The 19560-nt window shown below is 44.7% G+C and overlaps 1 protein-coding gene across 4 annotated transcripts in view; it reads right to left on the minus strand.

Moving 5' to 3' along the window:
• LOC142099443 (transcription factor 20-like) overlaps positions 1-19560 on the minus strand; it is a 74824-nt gene that overhangs the window by 36832 nt on the left and 18432 nt on the right. For all 4 annotated transcript variants that reach the window (XM_075182894.1, XM_075182893.1, XM_075182892.1 and 1 more), the window contains one exon: positions 12735-12828. In XM_075182894.1, the coding sequence (XP_075038995.1) occupies positions 12735-12828 (94 nt within the window). The remainder of the gene's footprint in view (positions 1-12734; positions 12829-19560) is intronic.

Here is a 19560-nt window from a genome sequence, read left to right on the forward strand (position 1 = left end):
CTTTGTTGTCTAATAGTGATCAGAAATAGTCTCAGTGACAATGCAAATTCCATTTGAATTCACTTACATTTTATGGCATAAATGCTAGAAATCACTTACATATTTAGCTTTGTAAATACCAAAATATATTTAAACTGCTTTCAAGCATTTTTGAGAGCCTAGCCATGGTTACTGGCCTTATTCAATACAACCTGCTAAACTATTAAAATAGGACTTAATACTTCCATAAAATCAGTTACTCTTAGTCCATTGGGGGACACCGGGGACATTAGGGTATAAAGTAGTAGGGACATGCAATGGGCATTTTAATAACTTTCTTCATTAGTCCTAGCTCCTCCACCTCTATGCCCCACTTTCTGTACAGGACTTAGTTTACTTTCATTGCCCGGAAAATTATGCTGTTCACTTTCATTTCATTTTCTTTGTTTTTATTTTGAATCAGAGTTTTCTGCCTCCTGTCACATAACTGCATCAGCGGCTCATATATTATTTAACCAAGCCCCACAGAAATTGAGACACTACAGTGAGAAAAAAACAGAAATAGAGAAAGAACAACAGTCTCATGAACAAGAAAAGAAAACGTCACACAAAAGGAAAAATCAGATAGTCAAGGGTGGGCGCCCGGTGTCCCCCAATGGACTTAGAGGAATGGATTTTGCACAAGTATAAAAACCCTATTATTTCTATCCTCCTATTGGGGGACACTGGGGACATTCCAAAGCTGCAATTATGGGTGGGAATGCTCAAAAGAAAGGGCGCTAAGCACCAAAACTTGCATCCCTTGATGCAAACACATTAAACCTGTAAACAGAGTTAACATGGGAAAGGACAGCCAGGTGGTTGTCCAACAGATGCTCAGTTAAGACACCATACACTATATAATTTAGCTGAACTGGGTTTGCGAGCCTGATGGTTTGCAGCATGCGCTCAGGCAACCCTTAGCTCAAAAGACCATTGCTTCAAAAGCCATTAACGCTGTTAGTCAAGAACCTTTTTTTTTTCCATCTAGGTTTAAAAAGTCTGGCTTTAAACAGGTCTGTGGTCGCAGTGGCAGACACCACGACCAACCCCCATGCCGCTGCCATGGACAGATTGTCAGTGTACCAAGCCTTCCAAGGGTCCCATCTACCTTTAAGACCCTCGGAAGCATGACTACGGTCTGCGCCATCCTTAAGAGTGGCTACGTTGGGAAGAGGGATGGTAGTGACCTTAGCCAGCCTTGCAACTGAAACGTCCACTCGTGGAGGCAACTCCTATTTTTTGTGAGAACCTCAGGGGGAAAGGGATAACATGACTGCAGCCGACTGGACACCTGGAACTTACGATCCGGTGAAGACCAAGGCTCACGAAGCAAATTTTACAATTGAAAAGAAGCCTTTGTCCACTGTGTAAAGACAGAGAGCTCCGCAGTCTCGGGGACTGCCGCCTCAGTAATCTTTAGTACCTGAAGCACAGCCCACATCATATCCTCTACATCCTTAAGGTCAGGAGGAATTTCCTCCACAAAAGAAGAAGTCTCCACGACAGAATCAACAACCAATGCTCCCTTTCTCCTGTTAAAAACAGTCAGAATCTGATTCATTACACTGCAGGGGCGCCGGCCACATGCCTACGTTAATGACAGCGTAACGGTATGCAAGATCCTGAAGAGGAAGAAATGGAAAACAAACCTTGCGCCAAAGTGACAAGACCACGTACCCAGGCGAGTTCTTCAGAGTCCGGAAATCACAGGTCCAGCTGGACCCTGGCTTAGTGAACTAGGAACAGAATCCACCCAACTCACTACTGAGGCAGGGAGATTTGAAGAAGGACAACCCACTGATTGAGACTGGACTAATTGGGCAAGCTCAGCCACAGGATTAATCAGAGACAGAGCCAAGGCAGGCTCTGCCAAGACGGAACCAGAACCTCCTGGGGCCCACGGATTGCAATCCCTAGATTGACAGGCTGCACATAAAGCGTCCACACCTGATCGTCAGGGCGGCAACTTAGAGTTACAGAAGGCACATGTTACTTTCTACCTAGGTCACCAAAGTCTCAACTCCTCAAGGACCTCCCCCTATCTAACATGCTACATACAGATGGGACAAACGCAGTGGAATAAATGTGCAGTGAAACAGACAGCGAAGTGTGCAGCGAAGCATCACACAATCAAAGCACAGAAAGTGAGCCGGCTATATAGCTAAAGAACCCCAAAAGTTTAAGGGACAAACCAATGAGCAAAAAAACAACCCCACAAGCCCTTACGTTACAGACCAAGGGACAGAGTAGGAAGAACCTGGAGCTTCAAAATTGCTGCCTATTCTGGTGAATGCACACAAGGAATAGGAGACCAATAGGGAAAAAATGCAGGGATAGGGAAGAAGCACAAGCCCCCCCTCCCCAGGGCTCAGCACTGGATTTGCAGACACCCAGTGGGACAATTTCCTCCACTAATCCAGTGCCTAGCAGGGGCTTACATCATTATTGTAACCCCTACCTGACCCAGTCCAAAGCTGTCTCTAGCAAGAGACAACCACCCATGGGGGCCCACTGTGCCTTCTATCCCCTCTCTTACAGTACTGTTCTGGGAGACTTACCTGCTGCTACCCTCTGTCTGCACAGTGCAGCAGCAGCTGCACAGGAGCAGGGATGCCAGGTACAGCATGCAGCGACTGTGGCCATTTCCTGGAGGTGTCCAGCAGAGGGACGGCAGCGAAGGTACCTCCACAACACCTCCAATCCCCTTCTCCAGGCAGCGCAGAGCAGTCCGTGCTATGCGCCACGGATCGGTGAGCAGCCGATGTGGCCGTTATGTGACAGGAGGCAGAAGCTTCTGATTCAAAATAAAAACAAATGAAAATTAAATAAAATGAACAGCACGATTTGTCTGGCATTTAAACTAAACTGACTCCTATACAGGAAGCAGGGTGTAGAGATAGAGGAGCTAGGACTAGTGATCTAAGTTCTTTAGGTGCCCATTGTTTGTCCCCACTACTCTATACACCAATTTCTCCTAATAGGAGGATAGAGAAATATTGTTTGTATCCATGAACTGTATATAAGAAGTCCACAAACACAATAAACCTAGGTACACAGCTATGCAATTATTTTGCAAATCAAACGAGTCACCACCTTGTGGTCAGATATTGTGAGAGATGCACAAACCCACGATCAAATTTTTGTATCAAAATTCATCTGTTGATTTGGATTAATAAACTTCCTAAAAGTCACGATGAACAATGTCAGCAAAATGTGAAAGTGTGCTCGCACTCACGACCAGCATTGTAGGCAGATATCTGTAGAGTGTGCACAGAGTTGCAATCTTTTCGGCAGGTGGTTATGAGAGATGAAGACCACAGATCAGAAGGTAACTTGTGTAGGTGTGCATGCTATGTTTACTAAAGGATTCCATAGCATTCATTTATATATGTACAGGATTTATCCTGCAGTAACTATTTTAAGATTTGTATTGGGAATGTTATGCTATAACCATTTTACACGATACTGTAGGTTTATTTCCATTGTTATTATGCTGTGTCAAAAATAAGTAAAATAGACCACCTTTTCAACTAACTGAACTGTTGGGTCCCTAAACACCCTTCAACCTCCTGGTACTAGAGTCCTTTCAATGTAATTGATTGATACTGTCTGGATGGCTGTTGACAATAGCTGTTGTGCAACAATATATGTAAAACAACAAGCCAGCTTCGGACAATATTTTGTGACATTGATTACAGTGATCAAAAGGTTAAAACAAGGTGGAAGTGTGTATTTTTACAGTTGTCTTATGCATTTCTCCAGCAATTATAACATGTGTGGGTGTATAAGCGTTTTATATTGCAGTACATGTATTAAGCAAGGCTCTGGAAACAGACTATGAATACTGGTCGTTACCATGGCAAAAACTCAAAATAGGCATTCAGGCCTATGTCGATATACCAATGAACGTAATTTTATTTTCTACTATTTGAAGATTGTAAGTGACGGTTTAGTATGACACCTTTTATCATACTACAGACAAGTTTTATCAATAGTAATATATAACAAGACCTGATTGAAATGAGAAATAGTAAACTAAAAAACAAACTATAAAACTAAATGTAACTTAAAATAGGTTAAGTATACCGTATTATCTAAAATTTGAAATTAAATAAATAAAAAAATTAAATACATACATACATACACGCATACACACACCTCTATCATTCAATGTACGTTGTGTTGTCTGTGATACAATTAGCAAGGAAACATTTGTCTTATGGTTTCATGTACACACATACACAGAAATGTAACAGAATGTTTACTCAATAGTAAATATATGGTTTAGGTTTTATCATGCACAATTTGTAATATCCATTTAATAGTATGAAAAAAACAAACTTGTTTGTATCTGGATAAAATCCTAGACTGTTAATGCTTGTAACGTAACAAGTAAAAGGTTTATATTTACATTCTGTGAGTACATACTTAGTCGCAAATATTTCAAGTACAAACAGATCTGAAAAGGTTACCTGGGATCCAGAATTCTGGCTATCTGGTGAGACCCATTGATGCTTTCTATGCACCTTCTGGCAGCGTGTTGTTAATAGTGAGACTGTCTGAAAAAAAGACAGGTTGCAGTAGCAAGAAGGAGTCAGACTCTCCCTGCTCCTGCTATTCAGATCTATTTTCAGACACTAATGGGAACAAGCAGAACAAAGACAGGAGCCCTGAAGATGTTCGGACCTTCCGAACAGTCTTGAATGCTAGACCCCATGTGACCTTTTGGGACAGCGGTGTACTTAAGTTATTCCACTGAAAACAGAAATTGTACCTTTAATTTGTAAATGTTATAGAATATCTGTATACGGACACAATCTGGGTTTACTTTCCATTTAAATGCTGTTTTCATGGTACTTACATTATGAACAACTGATGGAAAAGACAGGCTTTCACTTATTCCCTGATGCTACTCAGAGATATTCTCATCAACTTATTACAGCTTGAGCAGGCGGGGGCGTGGTCTGGTAGCCGTCGGAGCTGGACGTACTTTCCTGGAGCTCCGCTAACTAGTTAATTTCTCCGCTGATTTAAACCCCCGTGGCCACCCTAAGTGCCTGAGCTGGGTGACGGAAGTGCTGCAGACCTGTTAGCCGGCTAGTAGCGCTAGTCGCCCCCCTGAGTGAGCAGCAATAAGTCACTGAAAACTGGGAAGTGCTGGGACACTCATTCCGCGGCAATACTTGGAGCGCTGAAACGGGGAACTTACCGGGGGGACTGATCCCCCGCTTGGGAGTCTCTCTGCACGTCCTGATTTGAGGATTTGATCCGGGACACGCTGGACCGGAAGCCGTGGGGCGCCATTACAGGCTTCATTTCCGGTTTGGAGTCTGTGGTGGAGCATCCTGGGAGCAATTTGGAAGCTGATTGATAGCGGGGACCGGTGTGATGGCTGCAGCGGGGGATCTGATCTCACTTGAGATCTGACGCCAGAATTAACTGATCATTTGCCAGCTGTACGTCAGGTTAGTTTGGGGCTTCCTGAGAGGAGTCTGTATACTGCTTGATTCCAAGAATCCCCACAGTTGAGAAACTTGCTGAATGCCCAAGTAGTTTGACACCAAGCTGGGGGTAAAATTATCCACCCCAGCCTCTATTAACTAATTAAATATCTGCTGCAGATCCTGACCAGCTAAAGTCATCTGCTTCAGTCAGCTATATCAACACTTTCAGTGTCCAAACTGTAAATTCTTTATAGATCCACGATCAGTCCCATCTGTTGGGGTCTGCTGCCATCTAGTGGTCATATGTTTTATTGCAATGTATTGGCTGGGTGACAGCTGCCGGATAACAGTGAATCCAGTTCCAGCTAATATTCACATGTAAAATACAGGATGCTCTGACCACCGCCCGCATGTATCCTATTCTGCGAGATTGAGCACATCTAACTCATGGGATCAAGCCTCATGTTGTGTCAATATTATAGCATGGAAGGACCACCCAGTAATTAACTGACCTCTTTATCTATAATAACATAGAGCTCTGTCTGGATACTTCCCTGTAGAGATTCTGCCAAGTTGAGTCTGCCTACCTGTTTGATATTCTCATTAAGCTAAGTGCCCTGACAACGCACTCAGATGGCTCCGAGAAGGATCAAAAAGATTAAAAAGCTCAACCCGCCTAGCGCAACTGCACAGCTCCCCTTCTTTAGACAAAACAAACAGCGATCTATGTCCCCCCCTCCGGGAAGCGGGGAATGGACAGGGTGACGACTCTGAACAGCTGGATGTTGCCTCGACTTCTATCCCATCTTCTGAGTCCCCTATTCGTATGACTGATCCTGAGGCACCGATTTCGCTTAAGTCAATGCAATCCTTACTAGCTTCTTTAAAAGCCGACTTATCATCAGAACTGAGAGCCTCCATGAAAGCCATTTAAGCAGAGGTAGCTGCATTGGGCTCCAGGACGGTCCAGCTAGAGAACAAGTCAGAAGAGGTGGTCTCCTCACATAATGAGCTAATTACATCTCATGAACAACTGGAGGCAGAGGTTGCCACCATGAGGGATAAGATGGCGGATATGGAGGATAGATCGCGTCACAACAACCTCAAAATTCGGGGGAATACCAGAGCAGATCTCAAATGCAGATTTACCATCCTTTGCCACAAATCTGTTTCAGAAACTTCTCCCTTCTGCTTCCATATTAGACTTAACCATTGACCGTATACACCGGCTCCCTAAAAATAAGAGAGTTCCTGACACCGTTCCCAGAGATACCTTATTATGTGTCCACTTCTTCCATATTAAGGATCGTATCCTGCGGGCAGCCAGGGAAGCAGAGGGCACAGATCTCCTACAGGATATTCAAGTGTTCCCAGATTTTTCCCAACATACGGTGGCGAAGCGAAGAGCTTTCCAATCAGTCACTAGAGCTCTAAGAAGTAATGATATCTCCTACAGATGGGGGTTCCCAGTGAAGCTATTGATCCACAGACACAACGTGCTACATATCATAAACTCAGTTGAGGAAGGGACAAAGCTCCTAACGTCCTGGAACCTTCCGGTTACAGTCTGACCTCAAAGCTAGAACCCACATTTCCAATGATTGGTCTACTCAGGGGGGATCGAGACGTAGAGAATCTCCGTCTCGGGAGGAACTCCCTAGTTCGGTTTGAGCTTTTTCTTATTTGAACTGAGACCCAAGATCACATTCTTCCTCTGATAACGAAAATATTCAGTCAGAGTTATACAAACTCTCCGGGGACTCTTCTCCTTAAAGTTAGCACAGAAAGATCCGTTGGAACAAGTACTTATCAAGTCCATCTGACTATCTCTGGGCCCTGGATGAGTGCCCTTAAGCTGTATCCAACGACTTTGGAGACTTAGACAAATGGTTCTAGATCCTTCTACAGTATATTGAGCGGGTTCCTCAGTTGCAAAGTTATGCTATTGCTCGTTGTTGGATACACCTCCATATATATGTATATACGGATCAGATAATGCCTCTCTCTACAGATACGGTCCACCACATGGATGTAGTGCCTTCACGGTATTTAGAGACTGAGCTATAACGGAGGGATGACTCCATGCTGACCCACCTTTCAGATAAGGCTCTACTTGATTCACCTCGGTTCTCACCTATATTTTGTATATTTGCCATATTATTGTTAAGAGGGCGCTTTAATTGAATACAAAGTTGGGTTATATAAAATTTGATTACCATTTATATTTCCTTTTACCGGGATAGCTATTTGGGCTTTTTCATACATAGGGAAAGCGATTCTTGTCTCTTACTAAGTATATATGTACATATATATATATATATATATATATAAATATATGGGGTTTGATATAAATATTCTCTCTCTTGATAATGCAATACATGTTATTTCTTTGTGTTTAGGGATTGTAAAAATGCTACATATTTGTTTGTTATGATATGCATACTTTGAGATAGTTTCTGATGTGTGCTCATATCTCTTTATCTGATTATTCATCTTTAGACAGGTTATGGTTTGGGTTATACATGCGGGCGGAGGTGCCGATTGGCCCAGGCCGCGCACTCAAAGTTTGTGATTTTGCCGGTATTTCCCCTCTCCGGCGAAAATGTTAATCTTATATTTGGGATTATTTCTGTTTCCCCGCCCCCAGAGGGGATATATAGCCCCCCTCTTTTTCCCCTCCCCTTGCCCATTGGAACACAGCACCTGAAGACAATTACTTTGACTCAATTAAGAGGCCAGGTCATATCTGACCGGTGCCTCATAGATTGGTTATTATTTGTAATACTTCTAATCCCTTCTTTTAAGTGATGGTTACATTTCTGTCTCAAAATGCTAGAGGGCTTAACTCCCCTGCTAAACGTAGACTGGCGTTAACATCATTTCATAAAGCGAAAGCTGACATAATAGCAATTCAAGAGACACACTTTGCTGCCAAAGCCCCACCTGTCTTCAGGGACCGGCGTTTCCCTATTTGTTATACTGCGAATGGGCCTCATAAAAAATGTGGGGTTGCCATTCTACTCAGCTCTAAGTGTTCTTTTAAACTTTCTACTACAGTGGAAGACAAGACGGGTAGATATCTGATAGTCATAGGACAATTGAACGAGAAATGCATAACTTTAGTGTCATTGTACGCCCCTAATTCCAGACAACTTCACTTCCTGAAAAATACTTTAGCATTGATTGAAAAGGTTAAAAAAGGCAGTTTGGTGATAATGGGTGATTTCAATCTAGTAGTGGAACCCAAATTAGATAGATCTCTAAAACCAGGATCTAAACAGTCACAATCCTCTACCATCTCGGATATGGCTCCGGGTAGGCTTTTGGCCGAATTTGGATTGTATGACGTCTGTAGAACAGCTAACCCTAAAGATAGAGATTACACCTACTTCTCTACAGTTCATAATACCTACTCCAGGATTGATCTCATCCTCTCAGATAAATGGTCCTTATAAAATACACATAAAACGCAGATTCTCCCCATGTCGTGGTCTGACCACGCTCCTGTGACATGGACATGGAAATCGAACCGTACGCCCTTTGCGCTACGGCCATGACGGCTGCCAGAACACCTATTACTCTCGCTTGAGGGAAAATTAGAGATAAAAGATGCTATTCACTCCTTCCCACAAACTAAAGACCCAGTTGATACCTCGGTCTTTACTTATTGGTGCGCCCTTAAGGCGGTAGTTCGGGGCAGGATTATTCAAGTAGCTTCTAGACTACATAAGGCGAACTTGTTTCTACAGACGAAACTAGAGGCGAAACTTAAACTTTTAGATACCCAGAACAAAACACACCCGTCCAAAGCGCTAAACCTTGAGAGAACGCAGGTCAAAGCAGAATTACAAAAACTTCTTATGCAGCGTACCCAAATGGCACTATCTAAACTACGCCAAAAATACTATGTAGCGGGTAACAGAGCGAGCGGATTGCTGGCACGTAAACTTAGGGGACTGCAAGCTCGAAATCGTATTAGAGCCATTACGACTTCCAAGGGTGCTAAGATTACTAACCCTAAAACTATTGCAGACTCTTACAGCTTTCTATACAGACTTATATAATTTACATACCGACTCCTCTACCCATCAACCGACAGATCATGACATTGCCACCTTCCCGAGAGATCTCCCCCTGCCAACCATATCCCCCTCTCTCAGACAAGAACTAAATGCCCCTTGGTCCCTAGAAGAGATAGATAGGGTCATTAAACAACTCCCTAAGAATAAGGCGCCTGGGCCTGACAGATACAGCAACTTATTCTTCTCCACATTTCAAGATGTATTGTCACCTATCCTCCTCCAATTATATGAGGCCGGGACTCACTCTGGCTCCTTCCCTTCTGAGATGTTAGAATCCCATATAGTAGTCATCCCCAAACCTGGAAAAGACCCTACTGATTGCAAGAACTATTGTCCCATAGCCCTTTTAAATTCAGATGTTAAAATATTCGCAAAACTGATTGCTAACAGACTCGCTCCTATCATCCCGAAACTGATCCACCCAGATCAGGTGGGCTTCGTGACAGGTAGACAGGGGCCTGATAATTTGAGGCGTATACTTCACTTAATAGAACAATGCCATAAGAATAATGATAGCATGTTACTGTTATCCCTGGATCCTAAAAAGGCGTTCGATAGGTTACACTTGTCTTACAGGATTCAGGTTCTTCACACCTTCGGATTCGCTGGCAACATCTTAAAGGCCATACTATCCCTATATTCGAACCCTTCAGCGCGAGTGTATAGTGATGGATTTCTTTCCCTAAAATTTTCAATTACTAACGGGACCCGGCAGGGCTGCCCCTTGTCCCCCATAATGTATCTGATGGCCATAGAACCATTGGCGGCACGTATAAGACTGGACCAAAGATGCTCAGGCTTAGAGGTGAAAGGGACATCTCATAAAGTGTGTCTATTCGCAGACGACGTGCTCCTATTTGTGACTAACCCGGAGACCTCGCTGCCAGCGATCCAGGACCTGCTGTTACAGTTTGGGAAAGCCTCCCATTATAAATTGAATACTTCAAAGACAGAAGTTCTCCCTATAAATGTCCCGGTAGAAGTATTACAGGCTTTAAAAGATACATTTAATTACTCTTGGAAAACTACTGGACTTACTTATCTTGGGATTCAAATAACCCCCCACTTAGATTTAATTATAGAACATAATTTCTCTATATTACATCAACAACTATTGAAGCTTATAGGCTCATGGATGTGCTTTGAGGTCTCCTGGTTAGGCAGGATCTCAGCGTTCAAAATGATGCTTCTCCCTAAATTAATGTACCTATTTCGCATGCTCCCATTTTGCCTTCCCTCGGTGCTGCTAGCCAAATTGACCTCACTGTTGAAAACATATGTCTGGAAGTCCAGACCCCCCCGTATTGCTATGCAGCGTATGACTAGAGGGAAAAAGCAAGGGGGACTGGCCCTCCCTCATTTGACAAAATATTATGAGGCTTGTATTTTATCCCAGATTCAAGACTGGTATCTCCCAAGGGGAGTGAAGCCTTGGGTAGATCTGGAGGTAGCGTGTACTCCAGAGTTCCCCTTGACAGATCTTTTATGGATACCTGTGCAGTGGAGACCTCCTGTGGAGACCTTGCCGGCTCTTATCAGAGATACTTTGACTGTGGGACCGATTATGCCGGAGTACCGAGGGGCTGTTGCGTCCCACGACGGGTGTGTCTCTACGGGTGATCGCCAAACAAATACCGGACTTGAATCTTTCTGGTTGGATTGGTAGGGGTATTCGGACTTTAGGACACTTGCTGGACTCGGGTGGGCTCTTCTCTTACTCACACCTCAGTGCCCTATATTCGTTACCCAAAGGTGACTTTTACAAATACCTTCAAATCAGGCATCTATTAACTTCCTTACCGTTGAGTACTCCGGCAATAGGCCCTCCTTTAGCCAGGTATTACTCCCCATTAACTAAAGGTAGTAGTAGAGCCAGTATTACCCTCTGGTATAAAACCTTATTGAGCCTTGATATCGCTCCTAAGTCTAAACCTCAGATCCAATGGGAATCAGACCTTCAGTTAGATTTGTCAGAGGAAGACTGGGAACATATTTTCGCCAACTCCTTTAAAATGTCCAAGTGCCTTAATCACACTGAGATGTTGGTAAAATTATTGAATAGAATGTATGTTACCCCAGACAAACTTCATAAAATCTGGCCTTCTATATCCCCACTATGTTGGCGTAATTGTTCTGAGCGTGGCAATATTTTTCATATATTTTGGTCATGCCCAGTAATAAGGCCTATAAGGAATAAGGCCTTTCAATTGATAAGCTCAAGTCCTTCGTCACTCGGTCCTCCCCACACCAGAGTTAGCTTTATTGCAATATTATCCCCCCTCTCTTCCCAGTTGGGATAGATACGTGACAGGCCAGATACTGATAGCAACCAAAGCAGCTATAGCCCAGGCCTGGAAGCAGCCTCTCCCCCCTACTCTGGCCAAGGTAATCTCCAAAATTAATTTCAATTTCGAAATGGAAACCCTGGGTGTCCCATATTCCACGTCAACATCGTCCCCGCTGATTAAGTGGAGAGCCTGGCATAATTATGTGACAGATGGGGAGGGAAATCCATCACGTTCGCTTACCTCGCCCTCTAATGACAATGACGCCGGTGAATGATCTTTTGTTTGATGGTGTGTAAAGTATTAATCAAGCCGAATGTACACAACGTATAGTCAGATGCATTTGATTTTGATGCTGTATTTATTTTTTCTCTCAAGGATATTGTGTATGTGTTCCATCCCCTTTATGTACCCTTTCCCCCTTTTTTTTTTTTTCTCCTTCTGTACCCCTTTTGAAAAACCTTGAAAAAACCAATAAAAATTTTATTCGTTAAAAAAAAACAAAAAAAAACCTTGAGCAGGCTGTACCAAACTTGATATAAGATGATGGTTATAGTCATCATTGTAGCAGCTATATGTTACATTAAGCAGCATTTTTATCCGCAACAAATATATTCCTACAAAATATCTAGTTTCAACTTTCAAGTCAAAGTTTGCTGCATCATAGAAAGTTGTGACATGACATTTTAAAGTTTTCTTCATGAGATGACAGCAGTAATATTTATAGCAAAAATTATTAGGCAAAGCTTATTGTATGTATTGTGTTTCAAGTTCCCAAGACTGAATAAAACATTAAACACACACAGACTCATTCCAGCACCTACACAAGAAGGTTTATGGTTAACCTCCATTTATCAGGTTTAACATATTTGACTACTTGTGGCTGGCATTTTTGGCCTTACCCGAGTCCATGGCACATGGGAAGTGATAGCAGCAGGTACAACCCTTATTGTAACAGCCCAGTGTGGCTCCAGGCTCCTGGCAGTGAGCACAGACCTAGGAAAATGCATACAAGAGATTAACAAAACATTAATTCAATCAAGAATGAACAAAGTAGCAGAGAATGAACATAAGTTTATAGACAAAAAATTGGACTCAATCATTTTGTGGGCTGAAACACCATTAACTCACTAAATAGTAGAGACACGAAGACCACAGGCACTGTGTGCCACATGCCTCACTGATGTAATTGGATTAGTGTTAGGACAGGCTTCTTTCTAATGAACATTAGCTCAGTCTAAAAACTATCCATCGCCACTCTGATCAGTCGATGCACACACAAAAATGTAGGCAGACAACTTCCACTTGCTACCACAAACTGCAAGCCTCTTAAGATCCACAGGAAAATAACAGATAGATATCTCGCCTAAAACATTTTCTATCTGGCATCTCTCCAGCCCTGTCTTAGATGGACTGTAGTGTCAGAGATACAATTGGGTTAGCTCTGCGGTTCCCAAATTGTGTGCCGCGGCTCCCAGGGGTGCCGCGGGCCAGACATAAAAAAAAAACAAAAAAAAACAAAAAAACAGAAACTTACCAATCCGTCGGGCGCCGGGACCCAGCAGCCTCCTCTCTTCTGCAGCTGTCACTGAATATCGGCGTCAGTAACAAGCTGCAGGAGAGAGGAGGCTGCTGGTAAGTTTCTGTGTTTTGTTGTTTTTTATGGCTGGCGCCTGGCGCGGGGCAGAGTGAGAGGGATCGTGGCAGAGGAGGGCGACAGAGGAGGGCGACAGAGGTTGGCGACAGCGGGACAGAGGTTGGCGACAGCGGGGCAGAGGAGGAGAGCAGAGGTTGGCGACAGCGGGGCAGAGGAGGAGAGCAGAGGTTGGCGACAGCGGGGCAGAGGAGGAGAGCAGAGGTTGGCGACAGCGGGGCAGAGGAGGAGAGCAGAGGTTGGCGACAGCGGGGCAGAGGAGGAGAGCAGAGGTTGGCGACAGCGGGGCAGAGGAGGAGGAGGGCAGAGGGGGGGGACGACACAGCGGGGCAGAGGAGGAGGAGGGCAGAGGGGGGGGACGACACAGCGGGGCAGAGGAGGAGGAGGGCAGAGGGGGGGGACGACACAGCGGGGCAGAGGAGGAGGAGGGCAGAGGGGGGGGACGACACAGCGGGGCAGAGGAGGAGGAGGGCAGAGGGGGGGGGACGACACAGCGGGGCAGAGGGGGGGGGGGGGAACACGACGGCAGCGGGGCAGAGGAGGGCAGAGGGGGGGGGGGGGACGACGGCAGCGGGGCAGAGGAGGAGGAGGGCAGAGGGGGGGGGGGGGGGACAACGGCAGCGGGGCAGAGGAGGAGGAGGGCAGAGGGGGGGGGGGGACGACGGCAGCGGGGCAGAGGAGGGCAGAGGGGGGGGGGGACGACGGCAGCGGGGCAGAGGAGGAGGAGGGCAGAGGGGGGGGGACGACACAGCGGGGCAGAGGGGGGGGGGGGGAACACGACGGCAGCGGGGCAGAGGAGGGCAGAGGGGGGGGGGGACGACGGCAGCGGGGCAGAGGAGGAGGAGGGCAGAGGGGGGGGGGGGGGGACAACGGCAGCGGGGCAGAGGAGGAGGAGGGCAGAGGGGGGGGGGGGACGACGGCAGCGGGGCAGAGGAGGGCAGAGGGGGGGGGGACGACGGCAGCGGGGCAGAGGAGGAGGAGGGCAGAGGGGGGGGGACGACGGCAGCGGGGCAGAGGAGGAGGAGGGCAGAGGGGGGGGGACGACGGCAGCGGGGCAGAGGAGGAGGAGGGCAGAGGGGGGTGGGGGGGGGGACGGCAGCGGGGCAGAGGAGGAGGAGGGCACAGAGGGGGGGGGGGGACGGGACCGGGGCAGAGGAGGAGGAGGGCAGAGGGGGGGGGGGGGGACGACGGCAGCGGGGCAGAGGAGGAGGAGGGCAGAGGGGGGGGGGGACGACGGCAGCGGGGCAGAGGAGGAGGAGGGCAGAGGGGGGGGACGGCGAGGGGGCAGTGTGCCTGGATGCAGAGGGGGCAGTGTGCCTGGATGCAGAGGGGGCAGTGTGCCTGGATGCAGAGGGGGCAGTGTGCCTGGATGCAGAGGGGGCAGTGTGCCTGGATGCAGAGGGGGCAGTGTGCCTGGATGCAGAGGGGGCAGTGTGCCTGGATGCAGAGGGGGCAGTGTGCCTGGATGCAGAGGGGGCAGTGTGCCTGGATGCAGAGGGGGCAGTGCGCCTGGATGCAGAGGGGGCAGTGCGCCTGGATGCAGAGGGGGCAGTGCGTCTGGATGCAGAGGGGGCAGTGCGTCTGGATGCAGAGGGGGCAGTGCGTCTGGATGCAGAGGGGGCAGTGCGTCTGGATGCAGAGGGGGCAGTGCGTCTGGATGCAGAGGGGGCAGTGCGTCTGGATGCAGAGGGGGCATTTTTGCATACAACTAAATAAGTATTTCTGTCCGGACCTAAATACTTATTACAATTCTTTGACCCAACTACTTCTAAAACAGGACTGCTCAATAATTATTTTGGAGGGGTGCCTTGAAAAAATTTGGAGACTCTAAGGGTGCCGCGAACTGCAAAAGTTTGGGAACCACTGGGTTAGCTCTTGAAAATGCAGCTAGAAAAACACAATATGCTATTCATCTGCTTTGTAGATGAAACTTAATGTTTATAGTATACACTGCACCATTAATACATTTACAACTGTCTTCTAACATTGTATTTATAGGATGTAAGCAGCATTACTTTGTCATTTCTTTTCTTTAATTAAAGTGCTACCAATTCTGCTTCGGTTTTCACATTTTGTTTCGACAAGTAATATAACAACTAAATTCATTTGTAGAATTTGTCAGATATCACATTAAAACAACTTGTAGTAGGTATAATTTGTATAATTATCCACTGAAGATATGTAATTAGTTTCCTTACCAGTAAAAGTACTTCGCTATACCTAGGTAATACCTAGTTCTAGCAATTCTTTTATGCACAATTTCATTAGCTTTCAGACACATGTTGGCTATCGAGATATGCAAGCAGTGTCTGATTGTAAAAACTTTGCATGTACGGTTTCATCCCTAGTTATCCTTTTCATTCTATTGGGGTGTTTCTGCTATTCGTATAGTGATGAGGACCGGTAAATTATTTTTTTTCTGAAGTTTTTTTTTTTGCATAATTTCTATTTTAGCCTGTCAGTCAAAAACGTACTTAATTACACGTATGCCATTTTATGCAGACTTTGCATATCGCAAGGGCAATATGGAAGAAAACAAAAGTGAGTGGGCTGTATAGTCTGCCATGTTCATTAAAAAGATTATGTATCTTTGTGCTCAACTCTTTTGCATTGTTCATTTACACTAAGACAGTCATTCCCTTCCTCTAAAAGCATGAAGTGCACTTATCTTTTCATTTAAGTGGAGACATGTACCAAATGAATTGATCATGGGGACCGATTTAATCAGTTCATGGTGACAGATTGCATCAGTTTTACAGAAATCCTGCTAATTTTTCCTCGTGTCCCATAGACATGCAAGGCAAAACGAGCAGAGATTTTACTACACCATTAACCAGCAAGGTGCGCATCCGGACACTGCAGCATCTTGCATATAACTGAATCGGCCCCATGGTCTTTTAAAACCCAGTGACCGCTTTGCAGAAGGTGGTGTTCCGCATTTAATGTTCCAGATTGCTGATAACCTGGGCACAAAGAAACCTAGATACCAGCAGACAATGTTTGTATCCTCAAACAGAGCTCTGGTGGGGCGCAGATGTGAGGGGGGGATGGTGAGGGAATTACTCCCCACATGGACTTTGTCAACCTGTTATTCCAGAGGAAGGGGATTCAGTGCATTTCCCACTTAAGGTTTCAAGTGTACCCAAAAAATTAACTACCACCGTTGAAAACTCCGTTTGCAACAACATTACAATTCACTTTTTTTATGCCTTCACATATCAACTTTTTACAAGGTTTTATTGAACAAATTGTGACATATACCAAAAGTCAACAGTCAGGTTTGCTGACAGATTCATTATGTCAACATGGTTAAAAATGTTTCCATTGTGACTATCAACATTAGTAATGTCGACATTCAACAGGGCAATGCCGGGTCAAGCACAAACATAATAATAATAATAATAATAATAATAAAAACACACACACACACACACACACACACACACACAAGCCCAAACCTAGAAAAATGGGGTTCTCAAAAAAAAAAAAAAAAAAAAAAGAAAAGCGGAGTAATTAAATATATTTGAATAATAAAGACACCATTTTGTGTTTATGCACTACAGATCCCAGCAAGCCCAGGCTGCCATTAACAGTATGGGCATGCCAGTGCTTGTAGCACTACAAGCACAAGCTTACCCATGGCTGCCAGGGCATGCTGGCACTTGGAGAAACAAATGCCAGCATAACAAATCTGTGGCTGTCCCCCAAAAAATACTTAAAATTATTCTGATGGTCCATTGGGAGAACATACAAACTCCTCACAGTTAAAGCCATGGTTGGGAATCGAACTAATGACCCCAGTGCTGTGAAGCAGAAGTGCCAACCACTAGGCCACTGTGCAATAAGGACATGGAGATACTGTTAGAGGAGAAATTAATTCCAAAGGGTTTAGGTGCTACTGGTATGAAATTACAGCGTAGGATGATTGGAATAAAAAAAAGGAAAAAAAAAAAAAGAGTTACGTTATCAGTTTAATAATGTCAGATTTTAATAGAGTCAGTTTGAATATTACCCACAGAGTAATGTAATACACACATGCATTTTAACTTCCTTCTAGCTCTACCTGCAGTGCCATCCGGTCAAAACTGTAAAATTCTGCAAAAGCATTCAGAGGACCATGTAGCTATCAGACACAGCTGCTCAGCCCAGGCTCCGGGCCGGACCAACCACAAGGCACTCACTGATCTTTTAGAATGCGACTTCACATTGTAGGTCAACCTCTATTGTAGGCATCATAGAGGACGAAAAGGTCAATTTTCCTAAATACCTAAACTACATAGTCCTTGAGATATACATCTTCAATGCCTTAACCTCCAATGAGTGAAAATATCAGTTTTCCTCTGTTGACTTATTTTGTCCAAGGGCCGGAATCATAATCCCGATTTTAGTGAAACTTAGAAACCATCTTAGGTTGAAAAGATGGTTTAATTTACAGAATGGCTCCAGTCTCATGAAAATCAGAGAGAGAGACTTGTAGGACAGAGGAATTTTTCCACTGCTGTTTTCACTGAAAGTGCCAGAATTGGCGGCTCTTTTCCATGGTAGAAACTTCAAATCCACTCAATGAGTTCAAAAGAAGGTTGTTGTAATGTCGTCAACACTAAATTCAAGTCCCAAAGGACAGATGAAGCACTGTATGGTGGGCACAATTGCATCAAGCCCTGCAAAAAAGTCTGCACTTACAACAACAGTTCAAGCATCTTTTGGAAGAAAACAAAGTGCAGAGAGGTGAACCTTTAAAGGTTTTAAAAGATTTTTCCTTAAACCAAACCATCCTGCAAAAACAAGAGCATTCGGGCTAACTGCAAAGTAGTAGTGCAAAATTTCCTCTTCTCAATCCAGGAAACTACACCACCATTTCTTGTCAAACAGGCTAACTGTGTGCATAGTCCCAACCACTCTGTTGGAATAAAACAGTTTTCTTAAGAATCATGGCATCAACTGCCACACGGTAATCCCTGATGGTAAGGCAAATCTCATATTAGAGGAAGGTATCAGGATAGACCCAACAACATTCTGAGAATGTCTATGTACCATGACCTTCTTGGTCAGTCTAGTGCCATCAACCGCACAGAAACCACTTCTCTTTTTTACCTTTTTGAGACCACACAGAAACATCGCCACAGAAGAAAACAGAAAACCCCATGGGACTGTAATAGCTTTGACATTGGCATCTGTGTCCCTGGTCCTGAAGCATAATCACTTCAGGGTCATTCCATGTCAGTTCAACCAGGGGTGTTCACCACCCATCTCAGATTTGTTCGGAAAAAAAATATAGTAGAGAGGATGTAAAAGCAACTATTTCTGCCAAATATCTCATCTGTCTGACAATTAGTTGATTAAATATTGATTTTTCAATTTATTAAAATAATTTACTAATTGCGGCCTCTTTATCCAGTTTATTTAAAGTATCACGGGTGTTTATTAAGGAATCACCACAAAATTTGGATCCCTGAGGTAACTCTTCCTCCAGAGTCCAAAAATTCGAACCAAATTACTTTATCTGCCTCATGTTTTGCATTACGGTAAAAACGCATGTTTTTCGAACATAATTAAAAACGCTAGGTTCAATCAACATTGGGGATCCCATTTTTTTTTGGGGGGGGGGGGGGGGTTTAAAAAAAAAGGTGTATACTACTACGGCAAAAAAAAAAAAAACAGCAGGGTACTCAGTTTCACAGTGGAGAAAAAATGAATAATATTCTTTTGGACCAAAACCAAGTTTGAATAGAAACCTGTCACAATATGTTCTAGTGGCACAGAGATTAACACACCCTTGGCGAGTAAATTCCAGCAGGGCCTGGCACTTTACCCAGTCCTCAAAATGAAAGGTAATGGAAAAACAACCAGATGATATATCCCAGATCCATAATGACAGTCATCCATGAATCTGAAGTGGAATCGACCACTTATCCCAGAAGAGTGGCACATGGGATCCCACTACAGCTGGCACCAGGTCGGCAGATTGCCATTATTCTGTTCATCTGAGGGCTTGTTCGTCAGTTTCTGAGTGAACCAAGCTTGTTTTCCTCCATGTTGACCTCCACAAATAGCAGTGAAGGTCATTTTGACAC

This window comes from Mixophyes fleayi, chromosome 8 (assembly GCF_038048845.1).
Source record: "Mixophyes fleayi isolate aMixFle1 chromosome 8, aMixFle1.hap1, whole genome shotgun sequence".
In the NCBI taxonomy this organism is placed as follows: Eukaryota; Metazoa; Chordata; class Amphibia; order Anura; family Limnodynastidae; genus Mixophyes; species Mixophyes fleayi.